The sequence below is a fragment of the Metarhizium brunneum genome, chromosome 1, assembly GCF_013426205.1.
Source record: "Metarhizium brunneum chromosome 1, complete sequence".
Taxonomy (NCBI): domain Eukaryota; kingdom Fungi; phylum Ascomycota; class Sordariomycetes; order Hypocreales; family Clavicipitaceae; genus Metarhizium; species Metarhizium brunneum.
In genome coordinates, this window is record NC_089422.1 from 3945650 (window position 1) to 3956937 (window position 11288).

At 52.9% G+C, this 11288-nt stretch overlaps 3 protein-coding genes across 3 annotated transcripts; 2 read left to right on the forward strand and 1 right to left on the reverse strand.

Annotated features, from left to right (window-relative positions):
* Positions 1-1756: 1756 nt before the first annotated feature.
* sol5 (Bifunctional solanapyrone synthase) lies at positions 1757-3567 on the forward strand (the record flags this gene model as incomplete). The annotated part of the gene is made up of 5 exons (XM_014693839.1): positions 1757-1915; positions 1986-2468; positions 2536-2978; positions 3033-3241; positions 3299-3567. 5 exons carry the CDS (start codon positions 1757-1759, stop codon positions 3565-3567), a joined length of 1563 nt encoding a protein of 520 aa, XP_014549325.1.
* Positions 3568-5563: 1996 nt separating this feature from the next.
* Positions 5564-6418, forward strand: G6M90_00g011980 (uncharacterized protein; the record flags this gene model as incomplete). The annotated part of the gene is made up of 2 exons (XM_014693838.1): positions 5564-5855; positions 5919-6418. 2 exons carry the CDS (start codon positions 5564-5566, stop codon positions 6416-6418), a joined length of 792 nt encoding a protein of 263 aa, XP_014549324.1.
* A 1247-nt stretch (positions 6419-7665) lies between these two features.
* Positions 7666-10533, reverse strand: G6M90_00g011990 (uncharacterized protein; the record flags this gene model as incomplete). Its single annotated transcript, XM_014693837.1, has 1 exon — positions 7666-10533. One exon carries the CDS (start codon positions 10531-10533, stop codon positions 7666-7668), a length of 2868 nt encoding a protein of 955 aa, XP_014549323.1.
* Between the last annotated feature and the right edge of the window lie 755 nt (positions 10534-11288).

The following is an 11288-nucleotide window of genomic DNA, read 5'->3' on the forward strand; positions in this document are numbered from 1 at the left end:
TCCTTGGTTGGGGCTGCCGTACCGGCAATCCTCGAGACACAAGATGCCCTGATTTTCCCATTCTCGTATTAGTTTACCAGGGAGGTATGTAATGCTGACATGGAATAAGGCCCGTCGGTTCCAGAATGAGGTTTTGGGGGGGGGGATTGACTGAAGAGCGACGGTTTGGCTGATATGACGAATACAGTCCGGGACAGATATATGGAAGAATGCATTCGCCCATCGAGAAGTATACACTAATATACTACAGTATATTATTGTATAGAGCGGGATGGCCAGGTACTTGACCTGGTTATAGCCTTTTGTGTCCCACTGTATGTCATATCGCTGCCACAGCCAAAGGAAAAACGTGAGACGCCTCCAAACCTTCTCAAGCCAGCCCTGAGAATCGCTCGAGGCTTATCCGGATGGGATCGACGGATGGAACAGAATTTGAGACTTTGGCGGCCTCGAGCCAACAAAACAGCTGTTGTGGCACAATGGGAAAAATCACAAAGAGGTGATAACGATAAGGATGGCTCCGGCATTGCCTTGTGAAAAAGTGTCCTCATCTTAAGCCTCTGAACGCACTCCATGACGACTTGCGTATAGTAGTAGCCCGAGTGAATATCAACAGGCTTTGCTCATCATCGGCAAGTGACCCAAGCGAGCAGTTTGACAGTTAAAACCGGGGTATACGAGGCGCCACCGGGGGCAGCATGTCGAGAGTTTTACAACCAAGACCGAATTGTCAGTCGGCAAACTCAGGAGTACCCCGTAAGCAGCAGCCACTTGGGGGCGACCTTGGTCACCCTCGACACGCCATGATAAGCCACCATAATGGGCAGTGCAAAGGGCAGTTTCCGAAAGGCGCCTGAGCCGATCCCATGCCTCGAGTTCTTGCGACGGGACGGGTGTCTTGCAGTGCCTCGCTTGGGAGACGATGATGATGCGGGCTGGACATGGGCATGCGGTACAGAAGGGTGTTCCAGTGCCGTCCAGGTCCCCGTTGGAACCCTCCTAGGCCTGTTGAGGCGTCTGCCGGCGTTTGTCGAGTCTATTCTGATGCATGTCGACGGCGCAGTTCCCCAACTTGGATCGATGGGCGCAACCTTGGAGGATTCGATATCGACTAGACGGAGCCTTAAATGTTTTAGTGGTCAAGATTGAAGTCCTTGATGTTAGCACGTGCAGGGGGCCCTCAACGGGGTGCTTAGCGGGAGAGACGCCGCCCCGCCCCCGGCCCGTCAATCAATCCACCGCCAATCCACTCTCCACCTTTCACATCCCCTTCAATCTTCCGTCTTCTCCGCTTCTCCATCTTCAATCAACTCCCAGCCAGCCGCCACACCGAGCCGGGAAAACGCTCCGGTCTACTTGGGCTTGATATTCCCTCAAGCTAGGTCATAATGGCCCTAATTGCGGGAACAAACATGGCATGCTGCACTACGTAACAGAGAGAACGGCGGCCATCTACTTACCCGAAATGCACAATGCAATCCATGAAACGACACACATGATAAAGTGTCGCAATTCCCGTCAAGGACTCCCCAGCATGACGGGGGGGAGAAGGACGACGATCTTGTGACTTAGCTCTTGGACCATTCTCGTCCATCAATTCGCCATCCACGCCGTTCTTCGACTTCGTCCAGACTTTCCGACCCCTGAAGGAGCCCCTCCATCTCCTCCATCCTGCAGGCCAAACTAGGTGTCTCCTACCAAGACAGCACAGTACCTGCAGCTCAACCTCCCCAGCTTGTCCTGATCTGGCTTCAGCATGCAGCTTCTGGGTCTTGGTGCCATGCTTCTAGCCCAGCTGGGTGTCAGTGCCGCGACCTTCACCTTGAGTGAGGTTCAGGCACAGATCGAGGCTTATCAAGAGCAGAATGGAACCCACGTTGCGCCGTTCGATCCCCAGTTTGGCTGTACTCTAGCTGTAAGGCACTTGCCCGAGTCTTGTAAAGCCGCTCAGAAAACCTGCGACTGGCCGCTAATACACGCTGTAGTGTGGCTTCTTAGCCTTCAGCCGGCCTGGAAAGCTTTCATACCCCAATAGCTTGGCTTATGAATTCGAGGAGTCACGGTACTGGTCACAGCAACAAGCCTTCACTCGTCCCGCCTGTAGATTTACACCAGGTGCGGCAGTCGACGTGTCGCTTGCTGTGCTGACGTCTCGTGTGACACAGTGCAAGTTTGCCGTCAAGAGCGGTGGCCATGCCGCCTTTGCTGGTGCCTCCAACATTGAGGGTGGCTTGACGCTGGATCTGAGAAACCTGAACCGGGTTGTGGTCTCTGCTGATAAGAAACAGACATCCGTTGGCGCCGGAAATATATGGTACGACGTTTACACCAAGCTTCAGCCCATGGGCTTGACGGTCGTTGGAGGCAGAGTGTCTGCTATTGGCGTCGGTGGCTTGACTCTGGGCGGAGGCATTTCATTCTTTTCTAACCGATATGGCTGGTCTTGTGACAATGTCAATAACTTCCAGGTAGGTCGACTGACGGTCTTTGCGGTCTTGTCCATGTGTAAGCCCTGGCCAACTAACCGTTGGACAGGTTGTGTTCGCCGACGGATCTATCCGTCATGTTAATCCCCGTGCCTACCCTGACCTGTACTGGGCACTTCGTGGTGGAGGAAACAATTTTGGTATCGTGACTCGCTTCGACCTCGCGACGTATCCTCAAGGTGATATGTGGGCTGGCTCTCAGGCCTTCCTTCTCACCAATGAAACGGCGACTGCTATAAACAATGCCTTTTACCACTTGGCCATCAACTCGCCGCAAGATCCGTACGCTCAGATCATTATTGCATATGCCTATGTCCAGTCCCAAGGCGTGTATGTTATTGCTTCCGATCTTCAGTACGGAAAGCCCACTCCCAACCCGGCTATTTTGAACAATTTTACCTCAATCAAAGGACCTGTTGCAGACACGCTCCGTGTTACCAACCTGACGGGCCTGACCCTTGAATTCAACAGCAGCAACCCTGGCGGCTTCCGGTGAGTCTTAGCGTATTGCTTGACCTGCAACGCGACAACTAACAATGTGCTCAGACAAACCTATTGGGCTCTCACGACTGGCAACGATGCCGGTTTGATGTCCGAAATGGTTGCCATCTACCAGGATGAAGTTGAAAAGATCAAGGACACACCTGGGATTGTCCCCTCGGTGATTTTCCAGCCCATTTCTACGGACATGACCAAGCTTATGTCCAAAAACGGCGGTAATCCCCTGGGTCTCGCCGGCCAAGGCCCCCTAAACTGTATGTTTGTTCCTTTGATCCGTGGCCATGCCCTTCATTGTTTCTGACCACGCGCAGTGATCAACATTGACATCTCGTGGTCCAACGAGGCCGACGACATGCGCATTATTACCGCCGCCCAGAACATGGCCACTCGCTTCGCCGCAGCTGCCGAGGCAAAGGGCTTGGACCACCCATATCTGTACCAGAACTACGCGGCTCTGCAGCAAGATGTCTTTTTGAGCTACGGGGAGGTCAATTTGGCGAGGTTGAAGTCCATTCAGGCCAAGTATGATCCCACCAAGGCCTGGCAAAAGCTGCAGCCAGGATACTTTAAGCTTGGATAAGGTAATTCTAGAATCATATACATAAGTGTGTGTTTGTGTGTATTGCCACGGGTCTCTGGTTGCAAATACACCGTAGAACCGTGACATACCAAAGGGAACACTGGATAGTAATCAATATATGTATGTATCAATAGACGTAGGCATCTGTATATAGCCTGTCAAGCTTACATTGCCGTCCTGTGCAATTTCTTTCAAGATGGAGACTTTCGGGAGATATATGGAGTTAGGCTCGTAATAGTAACGACGATAGAGCACTTGTATCGAAGCCATTCTCATCCTCGCACCTCATATCTGTTCAGTCGAGGCAGTTTATATCTCTAGTATTTTTGTGCTTCATCTCCCATGATCCAATAGTTGTCTAGGGCAGATTCGCCGCTGCCGCACTCTCTTGACAAGGAACATGGCCATGGTTTCTATAATGCAAATTCAAAAGAGAGTTTTGGCCGAGGACAGGTACCTTGGTTCGGAGGCTCGCGAGATGTCCCCTCCTTTCCCGAGGCCAGCTACTACTATTAACATGAAACCTCGTGCTCAGCATCATACTGGACTCTGCATCTCTGCCCGAACAGTCGCGTCCTAGAGACCAGAGACCCACTCGCTATACCGTAGCATTTCTTCTTGATGTGACTGATACTTTTCTTCCCAAGTTTTCGTCCGTTGGACAGATTGCGGGCTTGCGTTGAGTCATCTCGAGGACCTGCCGTCTGGTAGCCGCGTTTTGAGCGCGTGCGGGTCTCCTTGTTTCTCCACGACTATTGAATTTGGGCATCAATGATGAATCCAGTCGTAATCACTGGATGGATACTTGGGTAACGGGTTCCCAGTTAATGCGGGCTTTGGTCGACGTGTTTCCGAAAGTTGCAAGCCTAGATTGCTCGCTAGCACGGTGGATATATTTTGGTCGTCTTGTCCCACTCAGGCAGATATAAACATACCATGTTGAAAAATATTTGGCATCATGTAGCATCGACTGGGACTCAGCAGACGGATATTAGTCAACAAGAGTATCCATATATGCAGCCTGCACATAAACTATATGTATTATTAGCAATCAAATACGACCCATCTATCATTGGGCGCGCGAGAATAGTGGTTGACAGATTTGCAATAACTCTCTTGCTCCTATTGCAAACTGCTTATGCCTTCCACATTGGTGCGAGGGCCGCTATGATCGCAGACCGCTACAACAAACGCTGCCAGTTGACGGGATGATGCTGATTGATGACTGCGCTAGTAATCAAGAAACGGCGACAAAGGGCCCAGTCAACCCCTGCCGGTCATCAGTCGCCCGCATTTGACCCAATGTCGAGCATTTGAGACTCCACACCGGGCATGTATCCATCCCATCAGTCGACGATCGCATAGACGAGGCAGATGTCCCCATGCATTTGCAGAGAGGAGCTTGGCCGGCCGATGAACATCCAGAGTTGCTGGAGAAGCAGCCGACGCATCGTGTGCAGTATGTAGTGCGTAGTACCGAATCGGAGCCCAGACTTGCGGAAATTTGAAATACAGAGTACGGAGTACACATATGCAATTGATCTGTGGTGTTCGATATTGTATATTGTGGTTGACCTTGTGCGCCTACCAGCCCCTCGATTTTCCCCATCGTTCCTTCCCAGCCCCAGCTTCAATCATCAGCACTTGAGCCCCGACCCGCTTCCAGAGATTGACACTGTCCAAGCTCGCCCTCTGTTCTCTGTCTTGCAGACTGCAGCTGCAACCTGCACAAACCCGCATCGTCGGCGGTCTGGGCATCCAACCTTTCTCCTGAGCACAGATCTGCTCTGCTCTCCCACTGCAAGAAATCACCGTCGCATTGCCCTCCAAAACGAGCAAGTTGGACAACAGCCGCTCTTGACCATCTCAGTTTAAGGTTGCCGTCAAGCTATTTAAGCCTCCCCGCGGAGCTACCAGTCCTACCTACCTTGGTATCTACCATCCAGAGCAATTGCCTGCGCCCTTGGCATCTTTGCGTAGCCGGCACAATACAGCAATGGGCTTTCTCGATCCCTTCACCGATGGCCTCTCCATCGGCCCCGGCGGCATGTCCCGCCCATCCAAACACCGCCGGGATGCTTCTCGGTCGCGCAGGAAGCACCGTTCCCGCTCGCGATCAAGCTCTCGCACCCGCGGCGGCGGCGGCGGCGCCAACTCAATCGCCGGCGCTCTGTTGGGCGGCCTAACCGGCGACAGCCACTACAACAAGCACAATTCGTCGCGGGGTTCCTTCTTCGGCGTCGGCAACAACAGCCGCTCGAGCTTCTTCAACTTTGGTGGTGGTGGTGGTGAGTCGTTGGCCGCACATTGACCCCATGGTGGTCCTGTTTCGCTAACACGCAATGCGGCAGGGAGTCGGTCCTCGTACTACAAACGGTCCCCTCGGCAAGGCTTCATGCAGCGAGCGTACAAGCGGCTCAAACGCCTCATCCGAGATCTCATCCACTATGCCAAGCGCCACCCGTGGAAGGTCTTTTTCCTGGTGGTCATGCCCCTCGTCACCACGGGGGCATTGGCCGGCCTGCTTGCCCGCTTTGGCTTGCGCATCCCGCCGTCTCTGGAGCGCATGATGGGCATGGCCTCCCGCGCCGCCTCGGGCGACTCCTTTGGGCTCGTCAGCGACGCCGTCCGCATGGCCGGCGACTTTGGCGGCAACACCCGCGGCGCCAGCATCTCCCGTGGCCGTGACGGCGGCATGCAGTGGGAGCGACGATCTAGCTATGGCAGCTATGGCGGATATGATGACTACGGCTATGGCAATTCCACGGGCCGTGGCGGCTACGGCGGGAGCGGCGGGAGCGGCGACAGTTGGAGCAATACCATTGCGGACGTGGCCAGGCGATTCTTTTGAGCTCTGCCTTGGAAATATACCCTTTCATAGCAGGCGAGCAGAGTACTTGATGAGCATGAGTTTTCATTCGCTGGCGTATTTGGCGTATTTGGCGTTTTATGGGTGATGGGATATTTGTTTTTTAGGGATCGGCAATAGTGCTTGCGAATTGTTGGTTGTGTTGGGGCTGCGTCTGTCCCATTGTTCACTTAGAGGTGGCCATGTCTACGCTCGTTTGTGGTTGTCATGTAGGCCATTATTCGACGATTCAATCTATACAATTTCATCCATCGTTTTGGGGCATGCTACTGCGCAGCGGAACTACGAACAAGACGAGCGCCTAGTAATCCATCAATCTGAAGGGGGACTCAACATGATTCACAGTCATCGGACAGGCAAGCAATCACGAAGTAGCGCAAAGCAGTCACATTAAAAACAAAGTATTCATAATGTATAAATTGTAGTTATCATTCATTTACACCTCCGCTTCGCAATTTCTACCAAAAATCTACCTCTTATATCCCATCGTCGCCTGCCCGGCGCCATCTTCGATCCCGCGCCCAATGCAAAATATGTCCAACGGAAGGAAATAAAATAACAAATACCACCCCCCCCTTGGGCACAAGGCCAAACAAATACCACGACTATTTTCAAATCGTGGTACCTGAATCTTCGGTTCCTTGCCCGCCTCTACCCGTTAAGACATGCATGAAAGGGATAAAGCAGATAAGAAAAGACATGCTATGTGTTCATGCTCAAAATAACAAATGCTCATGCAAAAGTCATCAAACGCCACATGCCCCATGTCTTTCTGTGTGAGGCGGCTTGGATTCAAATCTGTCGATTGTATGCCCCCTTTTCATCCTCAGCACTCCGTTTCAACGTGCCATCTGAGAAGAGTACAATATCGGATATATCGTGCCCATTCTCATAGTCAGTTGCTTTCGATAATGACGCCTGCAACGTCTTACCGCTTGATCAGAATTGTTGCTCACAAGGTGGGACCTGTCAAAAGCTGAATAGATGTCGTTCTTCGCAACACATTATACAGTGATTGCAAAATGCGCAGGTACGTGATAATCCATATTCATTCGTAATAATATTTGATGATGATTTTCTTTTCCTCTCTTTTTTTTAAATTGCTTTTTCCCATCAAGTTTTCTCTTCATGTTCGCTGCTGCAAAGTAATGCAAAGTGAAAAAAAGTTGGCATGTTCTCGCTGTGTCCATGACTTTGCATAGCAAGGCTTGTTTCGTGGCCAATGTGATTCAGGTTGGGCTCGACTCCTTGTTTGGCTTCCAAAATTGCATCATGCGCCCAAGCCTTCTTGTCTTGCTGCTCTTTGACCGACTTCTTTTGCCTTCTGTCTCATTATCCAAGGTCACTTCCATGGAAAGCTTACTCCTCTCGCCGTGTGAGCTGCTGATGAGTCGACTCAGTGACACAAGACTTGATCGACGGCGTCCAAAAGCGGCCGAGGAAACTGACGATGGACGTTGCTCCCGGAGGCTTGGCTGTGACATGCGTGCACTGGGTATGAAGGCGCTGTCCCGAGTCATTGTCGAGTTGCTTGAGGTGAGCGACGGAATATCGTAGTCAACTGAAATCCGCACCTCAGGACCAGGTTCGCCCATCAGCAGCGAATGGAAGCTGTTCTCATCAGTGACGGACGAGGGGGCAGTAGAGATTCGCTGGGCGTCGATGGACATAGGTGATCTTGGTGAGGGATAAGATGAGGCATGACTTGTCGAGTATGGACTGGTGGGCATTGCTTGATTTGTCTCAACCATCGACAAATCTCGTTGTCCAGGTGGCATTCTTGGAGAAGACGAAGTCGACCCATGTTGATCAGCTGGTAAGCCCGGGAAGACCGGACCACCACGGAAAATCATAGGCACAGGCTCTTCATTAATAACGTCTTCGTGCAGCGACGTCCTGGAGCATTCTGCGCGAACTGCATGGGCAGAAGTTGAGTGGTCAGTGTTGCATGTGCCAGAGCTTGCTTTGCGACGAACTGCCGCAGCTTCCAGCTCATCCACACCAAGAATCAAAGAGTCTGCTGGGACAAGCTCTGTGGCGGGTGGTGTTATCTCCCCGTCTGAATCGTCATTCTTTTGGGTGCCGACCTCATCCAGGGCAACTTCGGCCTCCTTGAGGTCGTCTTCACCCTCCTCCTCCTCTTCTCCTTGTTCTTCTTCCTCCTCTTCAAACACGTCTGCCATTGTAGAGCTGCTACCAAACCGACTAATGCCAGCGCGGCCTGGATCGAATGGTGGCAGATCTGGCGCTGATTCTGTCCGGCGATGATAGTGCATACCGGGTCCGCTAAACCCTTTCAAACCCTGTGCGCTGTGTAGTCGGCGCTTGTTTACAATACCAGCAGCTCGCTGTGCTGCGTCCCACTCCGGATTTTGAGGCAACGGCGTATTGAAAGGACCAAGAGCTGCATCCAAGTCAATCATAGGGTACGAGCTCTCTTCCTCGGACCGTCGTTGGGGGACACTTGGTTCTTCCAGAGGTGGTGATTCAGTTACCGTAACGATAGGGGGTGCTGGCGCGGATATCATTTCTTTTTGTGTAATTTCGCAGTCCTCATTCTCGTCCTCGTCATCTGCAACTGGACCTACCGACGCCGGAGGTGTTGGTGGGCGCACTGCATGCATCTTTGGCCGTTTTCTATTGTTTCGAAGGGGTAGTATTGATCCAGCCCAACCTTTCACTCGTTTCTTCTTGCTACTCTTCTTGCGGTCCTTTTTAGTAGTGCTAGTAGAGCTGTCCCCAACAGTGCCTTCATCACCCGACGAGCTAGATTCATGATCGGATGACAGTCCTCCAGGACAGGTCTTCGAGATGGACTCTGAGGAACTAGAACTGCAGGACCGTTGTTTAGATGACGGCATGGAACCCATGAAGGGTTCCAAGCCAAAGAAAGACCACCTCTTGGGCGTCTTTGTCGGACTAGGCGGTGTTGCACTGGTGGGCTGCGAGTTGGCCATATCTAACAGTGTTGGAATCGAGTTTCGTCGTCTCGGAGAGGTGCTAATTCCGCCGCTGGCAGCCTTAAAATCAGTAGTGCGTTCCAAAATAGCACCAGCTGTGCTTGGTCTGGAGTCCACTGTCTCACGAGTAGGACTTCGAGCAAGAGACGCGGGACTTTCGCGGCCTCCAGGAGAGGCAGCAGAAACAAGGGAAGATATGCTGCCAGACACAGAATGCCCCGGGCGAGCCGTCATTGTACTTGATGTGTCGCTAGAGATCAGTGACAGTGGCCGGGGAATAAACTCTAGAGTGTCCGAGAATCCAACCCGAGCCCTCCCCGGTCGCGATTGCCTCAGGGAGGGCTCCGGCCTTGGAAGAGAAGATGATATAGTTACAGAGTGGTTGCTGATTGTGTTCTTCTCGGTCGTGTTGAACGGCTGCGGCGCAATAGGATTGGCAGGCTCCGGGAGGGGAGGAGGTTGGTGGTCTATAGGCAAAAGAGCACCTTCCTTTGGATTGAATGCAGTTGGGCTATTCGGCGCGCTGCTTCCCTTTGGTCTTAACAAGTCGGGCTGTGGATGGAGTATAGGTAGCTCGTTGGTGGATATCGTGCCAGAGACGCCACGCCGATGGCCCCTACGCGGTGGTTGAAGTCCAGGAGAAGCGAAACCACTCTCCGATTTGATGGGGCTGGTGCTCATGATCGCAATAGAGCTACCGTCTCGAATACTGCCCCCCACAAACTCACTCCCTCCACGTCGGTGTCCATGCCCGGCGGGCCGTAACGGGGATGGGAGGGCCCTGGCCGAATTTGGTGTAATTGGAGGACTGAGGGCCGTCGTCGATTCAAGACCTGTTGACAAGGCTGCGCCAGGGTTGAAACTAAACTGTGGAAGCGCTGCTGGTCGATGAGCCCTGCTCGGCGACTCTACAGTCGGAGACACTGGAGGCCTGTTTTGAAGATCTACCATGGAGACTGGTCGTCGACGCTGCCTGGACACGGGTGGCGACGAAGAGGAAGCTGGGCTAGCTGGAAATACGAATGGCGGGTTGGGAAGACGCGAGTCGGCGGGAAACGAAAAATCCTGATCCAACGCACTCGAGGCGGCGTGTTTTGGAGCAACAGTATGGTCAAATGGCGGTTGGATGATATGCATGCTTGTGGGCGACGCGCGGGCATCAGGCGCCGCACACCCTACGCTGTGAGAAGTTGCCATCTATCCTGGGCCGCGCTGCGGCAAGAGAAGCGATGGACAACTTAGGACGTCGTGGAGGTCATAGGAGGGTCGTGGTTGTTCGGTGAGAGCACAAGGGCCTCGTTCGCGTCGAAATTGAAACCGAGACCGTAAACGAGGGAACGAAGAATACTCCGGCTAAGGCAAATAACAGATGTGAATATGCACTAAGTCTACAACCCGAGACTGCAAAATTAGCACGCTTTGGGTCGAATTGCACAAACAGGAGATGCGTTGCCGCGGCCCAACGACCGCGACGGGCATCAGGATCAACCATGCGATTGCTGCGGAAGTGAACCAACCTGGTGGGAAGAATGCAAAAAACGCAGGGCACAGGAGCCGAGTGCAGAAGCCAACTTGTAGAGGCAGGGCAAAATCAAGGCGACAAAGGAGTGGACGGCCAAAACCAGCGCCTGCTCTCGACGAGAAGTGCTGCTGGAATTGCACCAAGTTGGCGAGGATGAGATGTGCAAAGAGCGCGGTAAAGCAGCCGCCTGGAGGTGAAGTTGCGAAGATGGAGGAAGACTTGGGTGAGGGAGAAGAGACCGGGCAGGAGGCCAGGCGGATTGTATTCGATTCAATGTTAGGTCGACGGCTTGAGTGGGCGAACAAGGCGCTGGGCCCAGTCAACCAGCGCCAGTGGCCAGTGGATGGGAGAGAGGGTGGGGGAAGGGGGG